General features: G+C 41.1%; 1 protein-coding gene across 1 annotated transcript; it reads left to right on the forward strand.

Annotated features, from left to right (window-relative positions):
* Positions 1–1,531: 1,531 nt before the first annotated feature.
* LOC140455132 (uncharacterized) lies at positions 1,532–9,785 on the forward strand. Its single transcript, XM_072549800.1, has 3 exons — positions 1,532–2,183; positions 3,060–3,344; positions 7,020–9,785. The coding sequence occupies exons 1-3, from the start codon at positions 1,632–1,634 to the stop codon at positions 7,206–7,208; spliced, it is 1,026 nt and encodes a 341-aa protein (XP_072405901.1). The 5' UTR covers positions 1,532–1,631; the 3' UTR covers positions 7,209–9,785.
* The last annotated feature ends 3,334 nt before the right edge of the window (positions 9,786–13,119 follow it).

A 13,119-nucleotide genomic window follows, 5' to 3' on the forward strand; every position in this document is an offset into this window, starting at 1 on the left:
GAACCCTGAAAACTTATATTTCACTGTCAGAAGATGCTTCTAAAAAACTTAATAAAACTGAAAGAAGTGCAGACACTATAAATCAGAAAAAAATAGAAATTACTGTAAAAGCTCAGCAGATCTGTCAGCATCTGTGGAGAGAAATCAGAGTTAACATTTCAGTTTAAGTGACCCTTTGTTAGAACTTCAAAATTTCCCTGTGGATTTTAAAATTGTACCAAAAAAAGGCATTTCATGTTTATCAGTATCTTCAACTTAGTACATAGAACATAGAAAAGTACAGCACAGATCAGGCCCTTTGGCCACGATGTTGTGCCGAGGTTTAATCGGAATGTAAAATATAATAACATAACGTATGCACCCCTCAACTCACTGCTCTTCATGTGCATGTCCAGCAGTCGCTTAAATGTCGCTAATGACTCTGCTTCCACCACCACCGCTGGCAACACATTCCATGCATTCACAACTCTCTAGGTAAAGAACCTACTTCTGATGTCTCCTCTATACCTTTCCCCTAATATCTTAAAATTATGACACCTCATACCCGTCAGTCCTTCCCTCGGGAAAAGTCTCTGGCTATTGACTCTATCTATTCCTCTCATTATCTTATATACTTCAATCAGGTATCCTCTCTTCCTCCTTCTCTCCAGAAAGAAAAGTCTGAGTTTTTTCAACCTTTCTTCATAAGGCAAGCCCTCCAGTCCAGGCAGCATGCTGATAAACCTTTTTTGCACCCTCTCCAAGGCCTCTGTATCTTTCCTATAGTAGGGCGACAAGAACTGGACACAATATTCCAAGTGTAATTTCTTGATTTATTTTTGCCATAACTGATTCCCCATGACAATTTTTGTATTTGAATTGGACGTTTTCTGCTGCACAATGCTGGTTTATAATCCACTATCTTCTTTGGTGGTGGTCTATATCTTCATTAATGTGGGATTTCCTTGCCACAACAATGACATAGAATATTGGTGGTGTAGTGGCCTGTTAGACTTGACACTGGAACATGTCTTGCCCTGAGAGACGACCTTATTGAAACGCATAAGATTCTGAGGGGACATGATAGGGTAAATGTGGAAAGGCTGTTTCCCCTTGCTGAAGACTCGAGGACCAGAGGTCTTCAAGTCAGAATAAGGGTTTGCACATCTTAGGCAGAGATGCGGAAGAATTTCTTCTCTCAGAGCGGAGTGAATCTGAAGAATTGTTTACCACAGAGGGCTAGTTAAGTATATTCAAGACTGAGCCAAATTTATAATCACTAAGAGAATCAAGGGCTGTGGAGAGATGGAAGTGGAGTTGAGGATTATTACATCAACCATAATCTCATTGAATGGTAAAGCTGACTCCATGGGCTGAAGGGCCTCCATCTGCTCTGCGACCTATGGTTTTGTTGATTACGAATGAAGTAAAATTAAAGGTGTCTATCGGGCAAGCTGTGATACCACCCCATTCTGATCGTAAAGGAAACATTCTAAATGCAGATACGATCGAAATGTAGCGGTTCACTAATTTGAGCAGCCTCAGAAACTTCTGGGTGGGGCGTGACCGATCTGGTTATAAGCTGTTCGCGTTGGCTGCTGCTGAGCTCGCCGTATCCCCAGTTTAACTTTTTGGCGGCAATCACCATTACAATGCCCGGAAAATCTTCAAAATTACTTCGGTTCCTGCAAAACAGCGATACAGGGACTTCAGCCGTATTTTGGGCAGGAGGGATCGTCGTGCTTTATCAACTGGAGGAGACCTTAGGAAGGCATATTCCATGCCCTTGTATGTCTGCAGCCTCAAATGTTCAATATGTTTGGATGTTCTTCTCGATACCCGCAACAATATTGTTTGTCCTTGGTGTGCTGCTCCAATTTGAACAAAAGAAATGCCAAGAGTCGGAAAGCAATTGGAGGAAAGAGTGGAACTGGCGAACTTTTTGTTGTTTCAATTCCTTCCGGGCATGGAAGCATGAATGTTGTTCGACGAAGTTGGTCATGATCATTATTGTCATTTTCTGCAAAGCACTCAGCCTATCACTAATATGGATCGGTATGTTGTTTCTCGATGGTGATTACTATGCCTGTTCTATGATAATGGATAACGCGAAAGTGAACAGTACAATATGCTCCAAACTCAGCTGCGAACAGAATCCCACTTTCTTTTTGCATGAGTACGGTCGTCTTTGTGATGATTCGCGGGTGAGTACTTCCTATAATTTTCCTTCTCGCAAATGACTGCCTTGAAGTAATATGGAACAGTAGCTTTCATTTCAATAGTATGATTAACATAACAAAACACCGAATTAGTTTCACACCTGGCGATCGGATCCAACCGGAGCATTAAGGTCTCTTTGGGGGAAATAATGCAGTAGATTGTCAGGGACTGTTATGCAGATGCAGAATCCCAGACCATCCCGGGTGGAGGGACAGTTCACGAAGACCTCCTGGACGTTTGGGAGAATAAGGAAAGACCACCGGACACTAGGGTTGGAATCGCTGAGGGACTTAGATTCCATTAAGGGCTTTATCCATTTTGATTTTTGCACATGTCAGGAGGGATCGAGTGGAGGCTAAATATAGACCGGCCAGGTCATTCACTCCCAAGCAGTTCATATTGGTCTTTATTAAAGTAACCATACTTTCAAATATCCTGCACCAAACATATCATTTATCTCATTTTCTTTTTCTGTTACTCACTCTCCCATACTTACTTTATTGTCCTCTCTCTAGACACTCTCTCATGTAAATATGCATACATTCTGTTATTACACATACTGTCCTACAAAGTATGTCTTCCAGCAACATTCTGTTGTATACAGATGTACACACATTTGATAGTGCACACTCCACTGTTATACACACTCACATTCATTCATACAAGACATTCTATTCATGCAGATGGACCATCACACTAAATCAGATAAATCAAATTATCTCTGAATTAAACTTTGGCTGAAATGAGCTTCTGCTGAAAGTTGTTATACACAACGAAGACCATTAAATCACTGGAATGGTGTAGTTTTGTTTAAGTGTTGTTTAAAATATTTTATTGATTCTTCAATAATGTCTCAATAGGTGATCGGTATCAGTTTGCATTGCACATTGGTGCTTATGGCTGCATTGATTTTATTCTACGACATTTGCAAAGCTGATGACACACAGCCTCAAATCGAATATAAGCACAAATATCAATTCAAATATATTAAAGAGAATAACAAACTGATTATGGAGCCATTGGAAAGTGGAATGTCTGAGGCTATACAAACAGGCAGTGAGAACATGAAGAAATTAATCTCAACCATTATTGATGTTGTATTTGAGATTCACCAAAATAACTATGCAACGTACATGTCTGACCAGGTAAGTGTATTTCAAAAGGGAAACTACCAGTTGGTGAAATGATCATGCCCACCGATAAATAATTGTGAATGTGACAAAGTCAGCTATAATTAACCAGTGAAAGCATTTAAAATAAATTTTGCAGTCTTTCTTTTTAACCTGGGAGTGATTAGCTAGCAATGACTTGCTGCTAACATTTGATTGTTACAAATATTAATTTGAACGAATTGCTGAATTAATTTGTCACACAAATAGATATAAACAATTATAATATGGTTGGGTTCTGGAGATGGTGCTCAAGAATAACCATTGAAGGAACTGAATAACCAGTGAGGGGTACACAGTTTTGAGAAAGATCTGACAAAGGAGAAAGGGAGGTGAGGTAGCTTTGCTGATTAAAGAAGAGTGAGAAAGATGAGAAACTCCAGTGAAGTGGAATCTGTATAGGTAGAGTTTAGGAATACCAGGGACAGAAAACCAGAATAAAAAGTGGCCAAATTTCCAAAAGCCTTGAATCTCTCAGTCATCGTGGAATACTACAGTACATGGGAGGCCATTAAACCCATCGAGTCTGCACTGCAAAAACTAACCCCAATTTCTTGCATTACGTCTATAGCCTTGAATGTTATGATACTTCAGTGGTGCTGAGGTTTCACAACTCAACTACCCTCCAAGGAAGTATAAAATGGACTCCCACCACACCTTGGGTGAAAAAAAAAGTCATCAAATCCCCTCTTAATCTCCTTGGCTTTCAATTTAAACTTATGCCTCTTGTTGTGACCCTTAGACTAAGGGTAAATCTGCTATTTATTCAAGCTGTCCACGCCTCTCTTATACTCTTCTTTTCAGTCTCCCCTCAACCTTCTCTGCTTCAAAGAAAAGAAACTGAGTTTATTCAATTTCACTTCATATCTAAAATCCTCCATCCCACTCAACATCCTGGTGCACCTCCTTTGCAATCTCTCCAGTGCAATCATGGCATTCCTGTAGTATGGTAACCAGAACTGCAGTAAATGTCTACCTCACATTTATCAGTGACCTTTCCATCTGACCAATCCATTTATATTCTCCCACAACCTAACATTGTCCTCATCACTGTCAACCACCCAGCCCCAATCTTTGTGTCATCCACAAATTTGCTTACCATCCCTCCAACATTCTCATCTACATCATTTATCAATATCTCAAATCCTGTGTTGCATCACTGCACTGGGGTCTAGTTGCACAAATAATGTTTTATCATCATCCTCTGTCTCCTGTCACTAAGCCAGTTCTGGATCCAATATGCCAAGTTACCTTGGTTCCCATGAGCTTTTACCTTCTTTATATGTTTCCTATGGGAATATTGTAAACACGTTGTTGAAGTCCATCAACTACATATAAACTATAAACTACATCAAATGCACTAGCTTCATCCAAACACTTGGTCAACTCCTCAAAATTCGCCACCAGATTTGTTAGACATTGGATTCTCTCTGACCAAAGCCATGCTAACATTCCCTGATCAAATCTTACCTCGAAATATAGAGATTAGTTTCCTGCTTCACTATTTGGATAGGATAAATGGACAAAGTCTTTTCCCTGGGGTTCGGGAGTCCAGAACTAGAAGGCATAGGTTTAGGGTGAGAGAGGAAAGATATAAAAGAGACCTAAGGGGCAACTTTTTCATGCAAAAAGTGGTATGTGTATGGAATGAGCTGCTAGAGGATGTCGTGGAGGCTGGTACAATTGCAACATTTAAGAGGCATTTGGATGGGTATATGAATAGGAAGGGTTTGGAGGGATATGGGCTGGGTGCTGGCAGGTGGGAATAAATTAGGTTGGGATATCTGGTCGGCATAGACGGGTTGGACCGAAGGGTCTGTTTCCATGCTGTACATCTCTATGACTCTAAGTCTGCCTATCACTGATATTAGACTCACTATTCTATGGTTTCTTCATTTATTTCTACCACCTTTCTTGTAAAAGTGGAACCACATTAGCTGTCCTCCAGTGCTCAGGCACCTTCCCTCTGGCTAGAGATGATTTAAAAATTTTGGTCAGGCTAGCTGTAATTTTCTTCTCATGTCCCACTGTGGTCTGGGGTACAACTGGCCCAGACCTGGGAGTATGTGCACATTTAAACTTCCTGAAGCCTCCAGTATCCCCTCGCTTCTTCTACAAATCCACTCAAGAACTTTGCAAACCAAACCCCTCTTTTCCTGTAGACCAACTTTCTCTTTTCCAAAACAAATATGAAAAGTACTGTGTTGTGGTTGCTATCACTAGCATGCTCTCCCGCTATCACCTCGGACACCCGCCCAGCTTCATTCCCTGGAACTAGGTCCAGCAGTTCACTGCTCCTTGTTCAATTTTCTTTTTGTTGAGAGCAGAAGGAATATAACATCAAGAGGCTTTAAAAAAGATTGAGCTCATTGGCATTGGTGGTACCTTTCCATTGGTTGGAGTCATATCTGGGAAATAGAAAGATTTTGTGTGTTGGAGATCAGTCCTCTATGCTCCAAGGCATCACTGCAGGGTTTCCTCAGCATAGTGCCTTGCTTTATGCTTATACAGATATACTTTTCATGATCCAATATTTTCCAAGACTTTCCTCAATAATGGCCTGACACCAGATCCAAAGGGGCATCTTACCTCTCTAAACGAGTACCGTGGCTACCTGAATAATATTCTCTGAGAGCAGTCCTACTCATCTTTGACTAATTCTCCATTCTACAGTTTCCACATTCCAAGGACTCCAAACTAAAATTTCATTGGACACAGCTGATCATTCAAATGACCAGCTGCCTGTGAGAACCACATATAAGCGAACTACAGACTGGCCCCTTAAAAGGTTGGCTCTCGTGACAGAACATAGATTTCCTGATGTGCAGGTACTTTCACTCCAATGGAGATGATCTCCATCATGATGAATAGATGGGCCTTTTTCACTCTTTCTTTCTCAATCTCACTTTCTGTCACTTTCTCTCTCACACTCTATGTCGACAACGATATGAACATTTCATCAGAGAGGAACCAGCCAACAGTCACAGAACTTTGATAAGAGGTCAAGAAGACACCACAATTTTCAAAAAGGAGGAAATTTGGAGCCATTCTGGAGTATCAGTGGGGTACTAGACACTATGTTTACCTTACCTGGTACTGGAGGTCTGAAGAAAAGAAAGGTCTAATTAAAGATATCTGTCCCATGCCACCATAAGAAAGAAAAGAGGGTTTGCAGAATCTGGCACAATCTACATGACCAATTGTTCTTGTTCAGAACACCAGATTAGCCAAGATGACTGTCAATCGGGATGGTCTTTGCATGAAATTGGCTTCTTTCAATGCTGACCCTCCAGATTGGCAGGCGACTTAGCCAATGGGCTCAAGCCCCATGAGAGTGATGAATGAAAGACATTATGTAAATACTATATTTGAAGGGAAGTCACACATTTTGCCCAGATAAGAACCAAAAAGTGTTGTCACAATTTGGTATACTATTTCAGGTCAGACTTAGATGCTAGTAAAAAATATGTTCTTGCAAAGTGTTTGCTGGCTAAAAATATTAAAATACTGGCTATTGATGAGATTTGTGCACCTATATAATCGTGTAGAGTGATTTTAAATTGAGTTTTGGTACATGGTCTGTTTTGGTACATGGTGTTGTTTATAAACTACTCACTCATCATCTGTATTCCATACTTGGAAATGATTTAGCAGCAAACACAGTCAAGTCCGAGCAGTGAAAGAGAGAAGATAATACCAAGACTGCCATTGCTTACCACTATCTCAATCAAGACTGCTTCAGACAAAGATGAATCCATCATTGAAGTGCACTACACAGTGAGAGAGAATATGACTGAAGGGTCTCAACAGGAAGATGAAGGATCACAAAATGTACCTTAGAAACAAAATGTGATGGTAAGTTAGCTGTGCCTACCATTGCCAGGAGTTCATACAAGTGCACAATTCAGAAAAGACTACTTACAATACCAAAGTCGTGAGTATTCTGAAATGGAAAATCATTTCAGAAACAAACATAAAGTGAATTAGGAACTATCAAGGTTACTTAAAAAAATTAAGACTCGTTCTAAATATGGTCAGAGAATCTAATTAATTACAGTTTCTTTAACGATTAGACCAAACAGAAGTATCAAATGACTCTGCTTGAGCATAATAAATCATTTCAATGATATTCCTAAAGCAGCTAAGAAATACTTTGACCCACAAATGAAAGGGCTGTTAGCGTACAAAGGGAACTATTTTGAATTTGTTGTCTGAACCAGGCGTGGAATTATCTGTGGAGAAAACAAAAATAGAGTTAATGCTTCAGATGACAATCTTTTAATTTAGAACTTTTCAGATGTATCAGACCTTAAACAAATTTAGAGCAAAGAAAAGGTGGGCATGGGAGATGAGAACAAAGAGATGAGAGGGTGAAATGGAGAGAAGGATGATGGTTAAAGCCTATATTCCAGGATGTGCTAATAATTGTCTTTTGACTAACTGATCTCTAACTTGCTGTTTTCTGTTCTGAGTTTTTGAATAGTAGTTATTTTTTTTTTAATTTCCAAGACATATAAGTAGAAGTGTGATAAAAAGGGTTGAGGTTAATTATGAGCCAAAGTACGCAAAAGCAGGAGGAATACCTGAGGAGATACCTGTCTTTACTGATGAAGATATTAATTAACTCTTAGTGAAAGTGGAGATACTGGATGAGTTGAAAATGGATAAAACACAAGATTGGATGACATTCATCCAAGGGGCTGACTTGCTGTCTCAATGCTTAGCACTGCTGCCTCGCAGTGTCAGGACCTGTCTTTGATTTCACCTTCGGGCAACTGTCTGTATGAAGGTTTCATGTTCTTCCGTCTCTGCGTGGCACTTCCTCCGGATGCTCTGGTTGACTTCCACATTCCAAATTTCTGCTAGCTAGGTGTTTTTACCAAGTTAAATTGTCCATGATGTCCATACACACGCAGGTTAGGTGGATCATCCATGGTGTATGTTAGGTTACAGGGATAGGGCAGTGGGGTAAGTTTGGATGGGATGCCGTTTGCAGGGGTCAGTGTGGACTTGATGGTTTAAATGTCCTGCTTCCGCACTGTAAGGATTCTACGAACAAGAATTTTAAAGAACGGGTCAATAAAATGAAATATGCAAAGAGCTGAAGAAGGCAACTATTTATGCAGATGGCTGAGACACTGTTTCAGGTTTGAAACAATGATGAAGCTGCAATGATGAAAACAAATGAAGTTCAGAATGTGAAAACTTAGCAATTTTCAAAAACAGAACGGGACAATTTACATTTGTGTTCCATTGGTGTCTCTTCTCTTGAAGGCGTTTTGAATTATAAATGTTGGAAATAGAAAATGGTCTGAAAGCCTCACAAAGGTCTAATTTTACAAATTAAAGCAGACAGTAATCCTGAGTGAGAATTTTTTTAGATTAGATTATTTACAGTGTGGAAACAGGCCCTTCAACCCAACAAGTCCACACCAACCCTCCGAAGAGTAACCCACCCAGACACATTCTCCTCCTGACTAATGCACCTAACACTGTGAGCAATTTAGCATGGCCAATTCACCTGACCTGCATATCTTTGGTCTGTGGGGGGGGGAAACCAGAACCTCCAGAGGAAACCCACACAGACATAGCAAGAATGTGCAACCACCACATAGGCAGTCACCCGAGATGGGAATTGAACATGGGTCCTCTGGCGCTGTGAGGCAGCAGTGCTAACCACTGAGCCACCATCACAATTTGACAGTTTGTGATAATCATGATGGGCTTGAAAACTTAATTGGACAATGGGGGAATTATTATGTGGATTGCATGTTGTAAGATAATTTTTAGGATCACAACATGCTGATCGATGATGGGGGACATTGGTTGTAATTGGGTTGGAGTGGTGGGAGGTGACATGGTGAGTAGATGGGTATCTGAGGTAATTTCAAGGTGTAACTTTTTATTTTGATGTTGTCATTTTTAAGTTGAAGATGAAATGTAAAGTGTGAGAAGAATGGAAAACCCAATTTAAAAACCTAATAAACAGTTGCCTGTCAAAAAAAACTCTGGCGCATTTTTGTAATTCTTCTCCCATGGTAAAGAGACATGGAAGTATTGACTTGATACTTCAATCACAGCCTCCAAATCCATTAATAATCTTCTTTTTGGGCATTAATCTTTCCACCCTCTGATTAGCCCCTTTATTATTTCTATGCTACTATATTTATGTTTCAATTAGCTTTCAATCTCTACTCATGACTTTTCATTGTCTTCATTGGTTTCTTTCTCACTCTGAACATGAAATATGCAGACGTCTCTGACTCACAATATCAACGTGATATCTTTCATATGCAACCTTTCTTTGCTTCACCCAGGTATTTATCTACCTGTTTCACCTTTCAGTGGGTGCATGCTGTGCGTGCCCTAGCTTTCTCTGACTATATACCTCAGATCTACCCAAACCATCTAATTAAAGCTAGCTGTTATTTATTACTTTGCTCAGTTGGCCAGAAGGCTGGTTTTTGATGTAGGGTCACACGACCAGTGCATGCTAACTTCACATATCCACTTGAGGTGACCATGATAGTTCCGCAAATTCAACCATTCTCCTTGCAGAGGCATGGTCAGCCGCATGTTAAACCACCAGTCATTGCCTCTCCCTAATGAGAGAGCAGCCTTATGGTCTGCTGAGGCTGTGGTGACTTTATCTATTTGCCAATTATTTTTACTTGCCAACAAGGAGAGGCACCAGATGCTGAGGCTGGCAAGAATCAGGCAACCAGGTGCCAGTGCAATCACAAACAATGACATCATATGTCTACTGGAAGTGCTCAAACTCCCTGCAGATGCTGGAGAGATAATGCTAAAGCAATCTTCAGTAGACATTAATTACACTCTCATTCTTCAAATTTCTTTCTGCTGAGGTTTTTATGTATTTAATAAATACGTAGAGAAATATACCTCAGGTAAAAGAAGAAGGTAGATGGATTCCTGTCAGAGGATGGAAATGGAAATGACAGGCAGTTCAGGGATCCCCTGTGGCTGTTCCCTTCAACAACAAATATTCCATTTTGGATACTGCTGAGTGATAACTTACCAGGGTAAGCAATGGGGCACAGGGCTCTGGCACAGAATCTGTCCCTGTTGCTCAGAAGGGAAGGGGGAAGAAGAGCAGAACATAAGTGATTGGGACTCCATAGTTAGTGGGACAGATAGGAGGTTCTGTGGAAATGGGAGAGACACACGCATGGTGTATTGCCTTCCGGTGCCAGGATTTGTGATGTCCGTGATTGTGTTTTCAGTCTCCTTTCAGGGGAGGGGGAACAGCCCCAACTTGTGGTCCAAATAGGCACTAACAACAAAGATAGGAAGATCGATGGGGATTTAAAACCGAAATTCAGGTAGCTAGGGTGGAAGCTTAGAGCTAGAACAAACAGAATTGTTACCTCTGGTTTGTTGCCTGTGCCACATGCTATAGAAGCGAGGAACAGGGAGAAAGAGGAGTTGAACGTGTCGCTGCAGGTATGGTGCAGGAGGGAGGGCTTTGGTTTCCTGGAAAATTGGGGCTCTTTCTGGGGGTAGGTGGGACCTCTACAAACAGGATGGTGTTGACCTGAACCAGAGGATGCCAACATCCTGGAGGGGAAGATATTTGCTAATGCACTTCAGGTGTGTTTAAACTAATTCCGCAGGATGATGGGAACCGATATTTTAGTTCAAGTTTACAGGAGGGTGAGCGTAGTGAAGTCAGAACTAAGATTTCAAGATCGCAAGAAGGCACCAGCAGGCAAGAGGTTGGTTTGAAGTGTGTGTACTTCAAAGCCATGAGCATTTGGGATAAGGTAGATGAACTTGCAGCAGTTGATACCTGGGATTTTGATGTTGTGGCCATTTCAGAGTAATGGGAAGAGCAGGGATAGGAAGGGTTATTGCAGGTTTTGGGATTTAGATGTTTCAGTAAGAACAGATAAAATGGTAAAAGAGGGGGTGGTATGGCACTGCTAGTCAAGGACAGTATGAAAGTTGTAGAAAGGACAATTGAGGTCTACTCTACTGAGCTAATATGGGCTCAGATTAGAAACAGGAAAGGAGACATTACCCTATTGGGAATTTTCTATCGGCCTCCAAACAGTCCCAGAGATGTAGACGATAGGACGGTAAAGATGATCCTTAGTAGGAACGAGAGTGTTAGGGTAGTTGTTATGGGGGACTTTAATTTTCCAAATATTGACTGGGAATGCTATATTTCAAGTACTTTAGATGGGTCAATTCTTTTTCAATGTGTGCAAGAGGGTCTCCTGACATAGAATGTAGACAGACAACAAGGGGCGAGGACACATTAGAGTTGGTAATGGATAATGAACTCGGCCAAGTATTAGATTTGGAGGTAGGTATGCACTTTGGTGATAGTGACCACAATTCGATTATGTTTACTTTAGCCATGGAAATAGCTAGGTATATACCACAGGGTAAGAGTTATAGCTACAGGAAAGGCAATTACGATGCAATTAGGCAAAATTAGAATGAATAGGATGGGGAAGGAAATGCAGTGGATGGACACAATTGAAATGTGAAGTTTATTTAAGGACAAGCTACTCTGGGTCAATGATAAGTATGTACTGGTCAGGCAGGGAAGAAATTGGTGAGTGCCGGAGCAGTGGTTTTTGAAGAAAGTTGAATCATTTGTCAACAGGGCAGCATGGTGGCTCAGTGTTTAGCACTGGTGTCTCACAGCACCAGGGTCCCAGGTTCGACTCCAGCCGTAGGAGACTCTCTGTGTGGAGTTTGCACATTCGCCCCGTGTCAGAGAGGAGAGGGGTGGGTTGCTCTTCGGAGGTTTGGTGTCGACTGGTTGGGCCGAAGGGCCTGTTTCCACACTGTAGCTAATCTATAAAGACGAAGTACAAGGTTTATGTCAGGATGAGTCGTGGTGGCTCAGTTAGGGTGCTTGAAAATTACACGTTCGCCCAAAAAAGAGAGTTCGGAAGGGTCATGAGAAGTCATTGGCGGATTGGAACAAGGAAAACCTTTCTGTTTTGCAGCAGCAGCAGCTGGAAGGGCTGGAGCTTGGACCAGGGGCCTGCCAGGAGCGGTGAGTCACTGATTTGAACCTTTAAAAACTTAACCTCGAGCGCGGGAGTTGAATGATCAACATGATCGCACTGATTGTAGTTTAGGATCAAAGGTCCAATCCCGTTCATACATTCCACGCTTCCATGTTTCCAAATTATTGCGGAGCATGGGCAAGACAGCGGCAAAATGTAAGAGGGCACAGACAGGCTGCTGTATTGAACCAAAACATACGAAAATAACATCCTGTCGAAAAACAAGAGCAGCAATATAAAATATAAACTGTAACTCTAAAAAACGTTGCAGCAGTAGCAAAGGCTTTCTCGTATTTATGCTCGATTCTCTGATTTAGACAGGTCAGATTTAAAATGTAAAAAGGCTTAACAGGCGGTCTAAAACAGGGACGCTATTAGGACAGTTTTATAAAACACTGTTTCGACCTCAACTGCAGTGTTAACATAGAACATAGAAAAATACAGCGCAATACAGGCCCTTTGGCCCTCGATGTTGCGCCGATCCAAGCCCACCTAATCTACACTAGCCCACTATCCTTCATATGCCTATCCAATCCAAAGTTTTTGCATCATTTTTAGTCACCAGCTTTGAGAAGGATGTAAAGATTGAGAGAGCATGTCGACGAGGTGTCCCATAACAATTCCATGGAATGATCAAGAACCAGGCAAGACAGATTTGATTTGATTTGAGTTATTGTTGCATTACCTAAGTAAAATGAAAAATT

Source organism: Chiloscyllium punctatum, chromosome 30, assembly GCF_047496795.1.
Source record: "Chiloscyllium punctatum isolate Juve2018m chromosome 30, sChiPun1.3, whole genome shotgun sequence".
Lineage (NCBI taxonomy): Eukaryota > Metazoa > Chordata > Chondrichthyes > Orectolobiformes > Hemiscylliidae > Chiloscyllium > Chiloscyllium punctatum.

What these genes read in the sequence shown, in the direction of transcription:
- LOC140455132 (XM_072549800.1), top strand. Translation starts at nt 1,632, where the DNA reads ATGCCCGGAAAATCTTCAAAATTACTTCGGTTCCTGCAAAACAGCGAT. An exon ending in GTCTTTGTGATGATTCGCGG is followed by an intron (nt 2,184 to 3,059) that starts GTGAGTACTTCC and finishes ATGTCTCAATAG; the next exon opens with GTGATCGGTATCAGTTTGCA. An exon ending in CAACGTACATGTCTGACCAG is followed by an intron (nt 3,345 to 7,019) that starts GTAAGTGTATTT and finishes GAAATGATTTAG; the next exon opens with CAGCAAACACAGTCAAGTCC.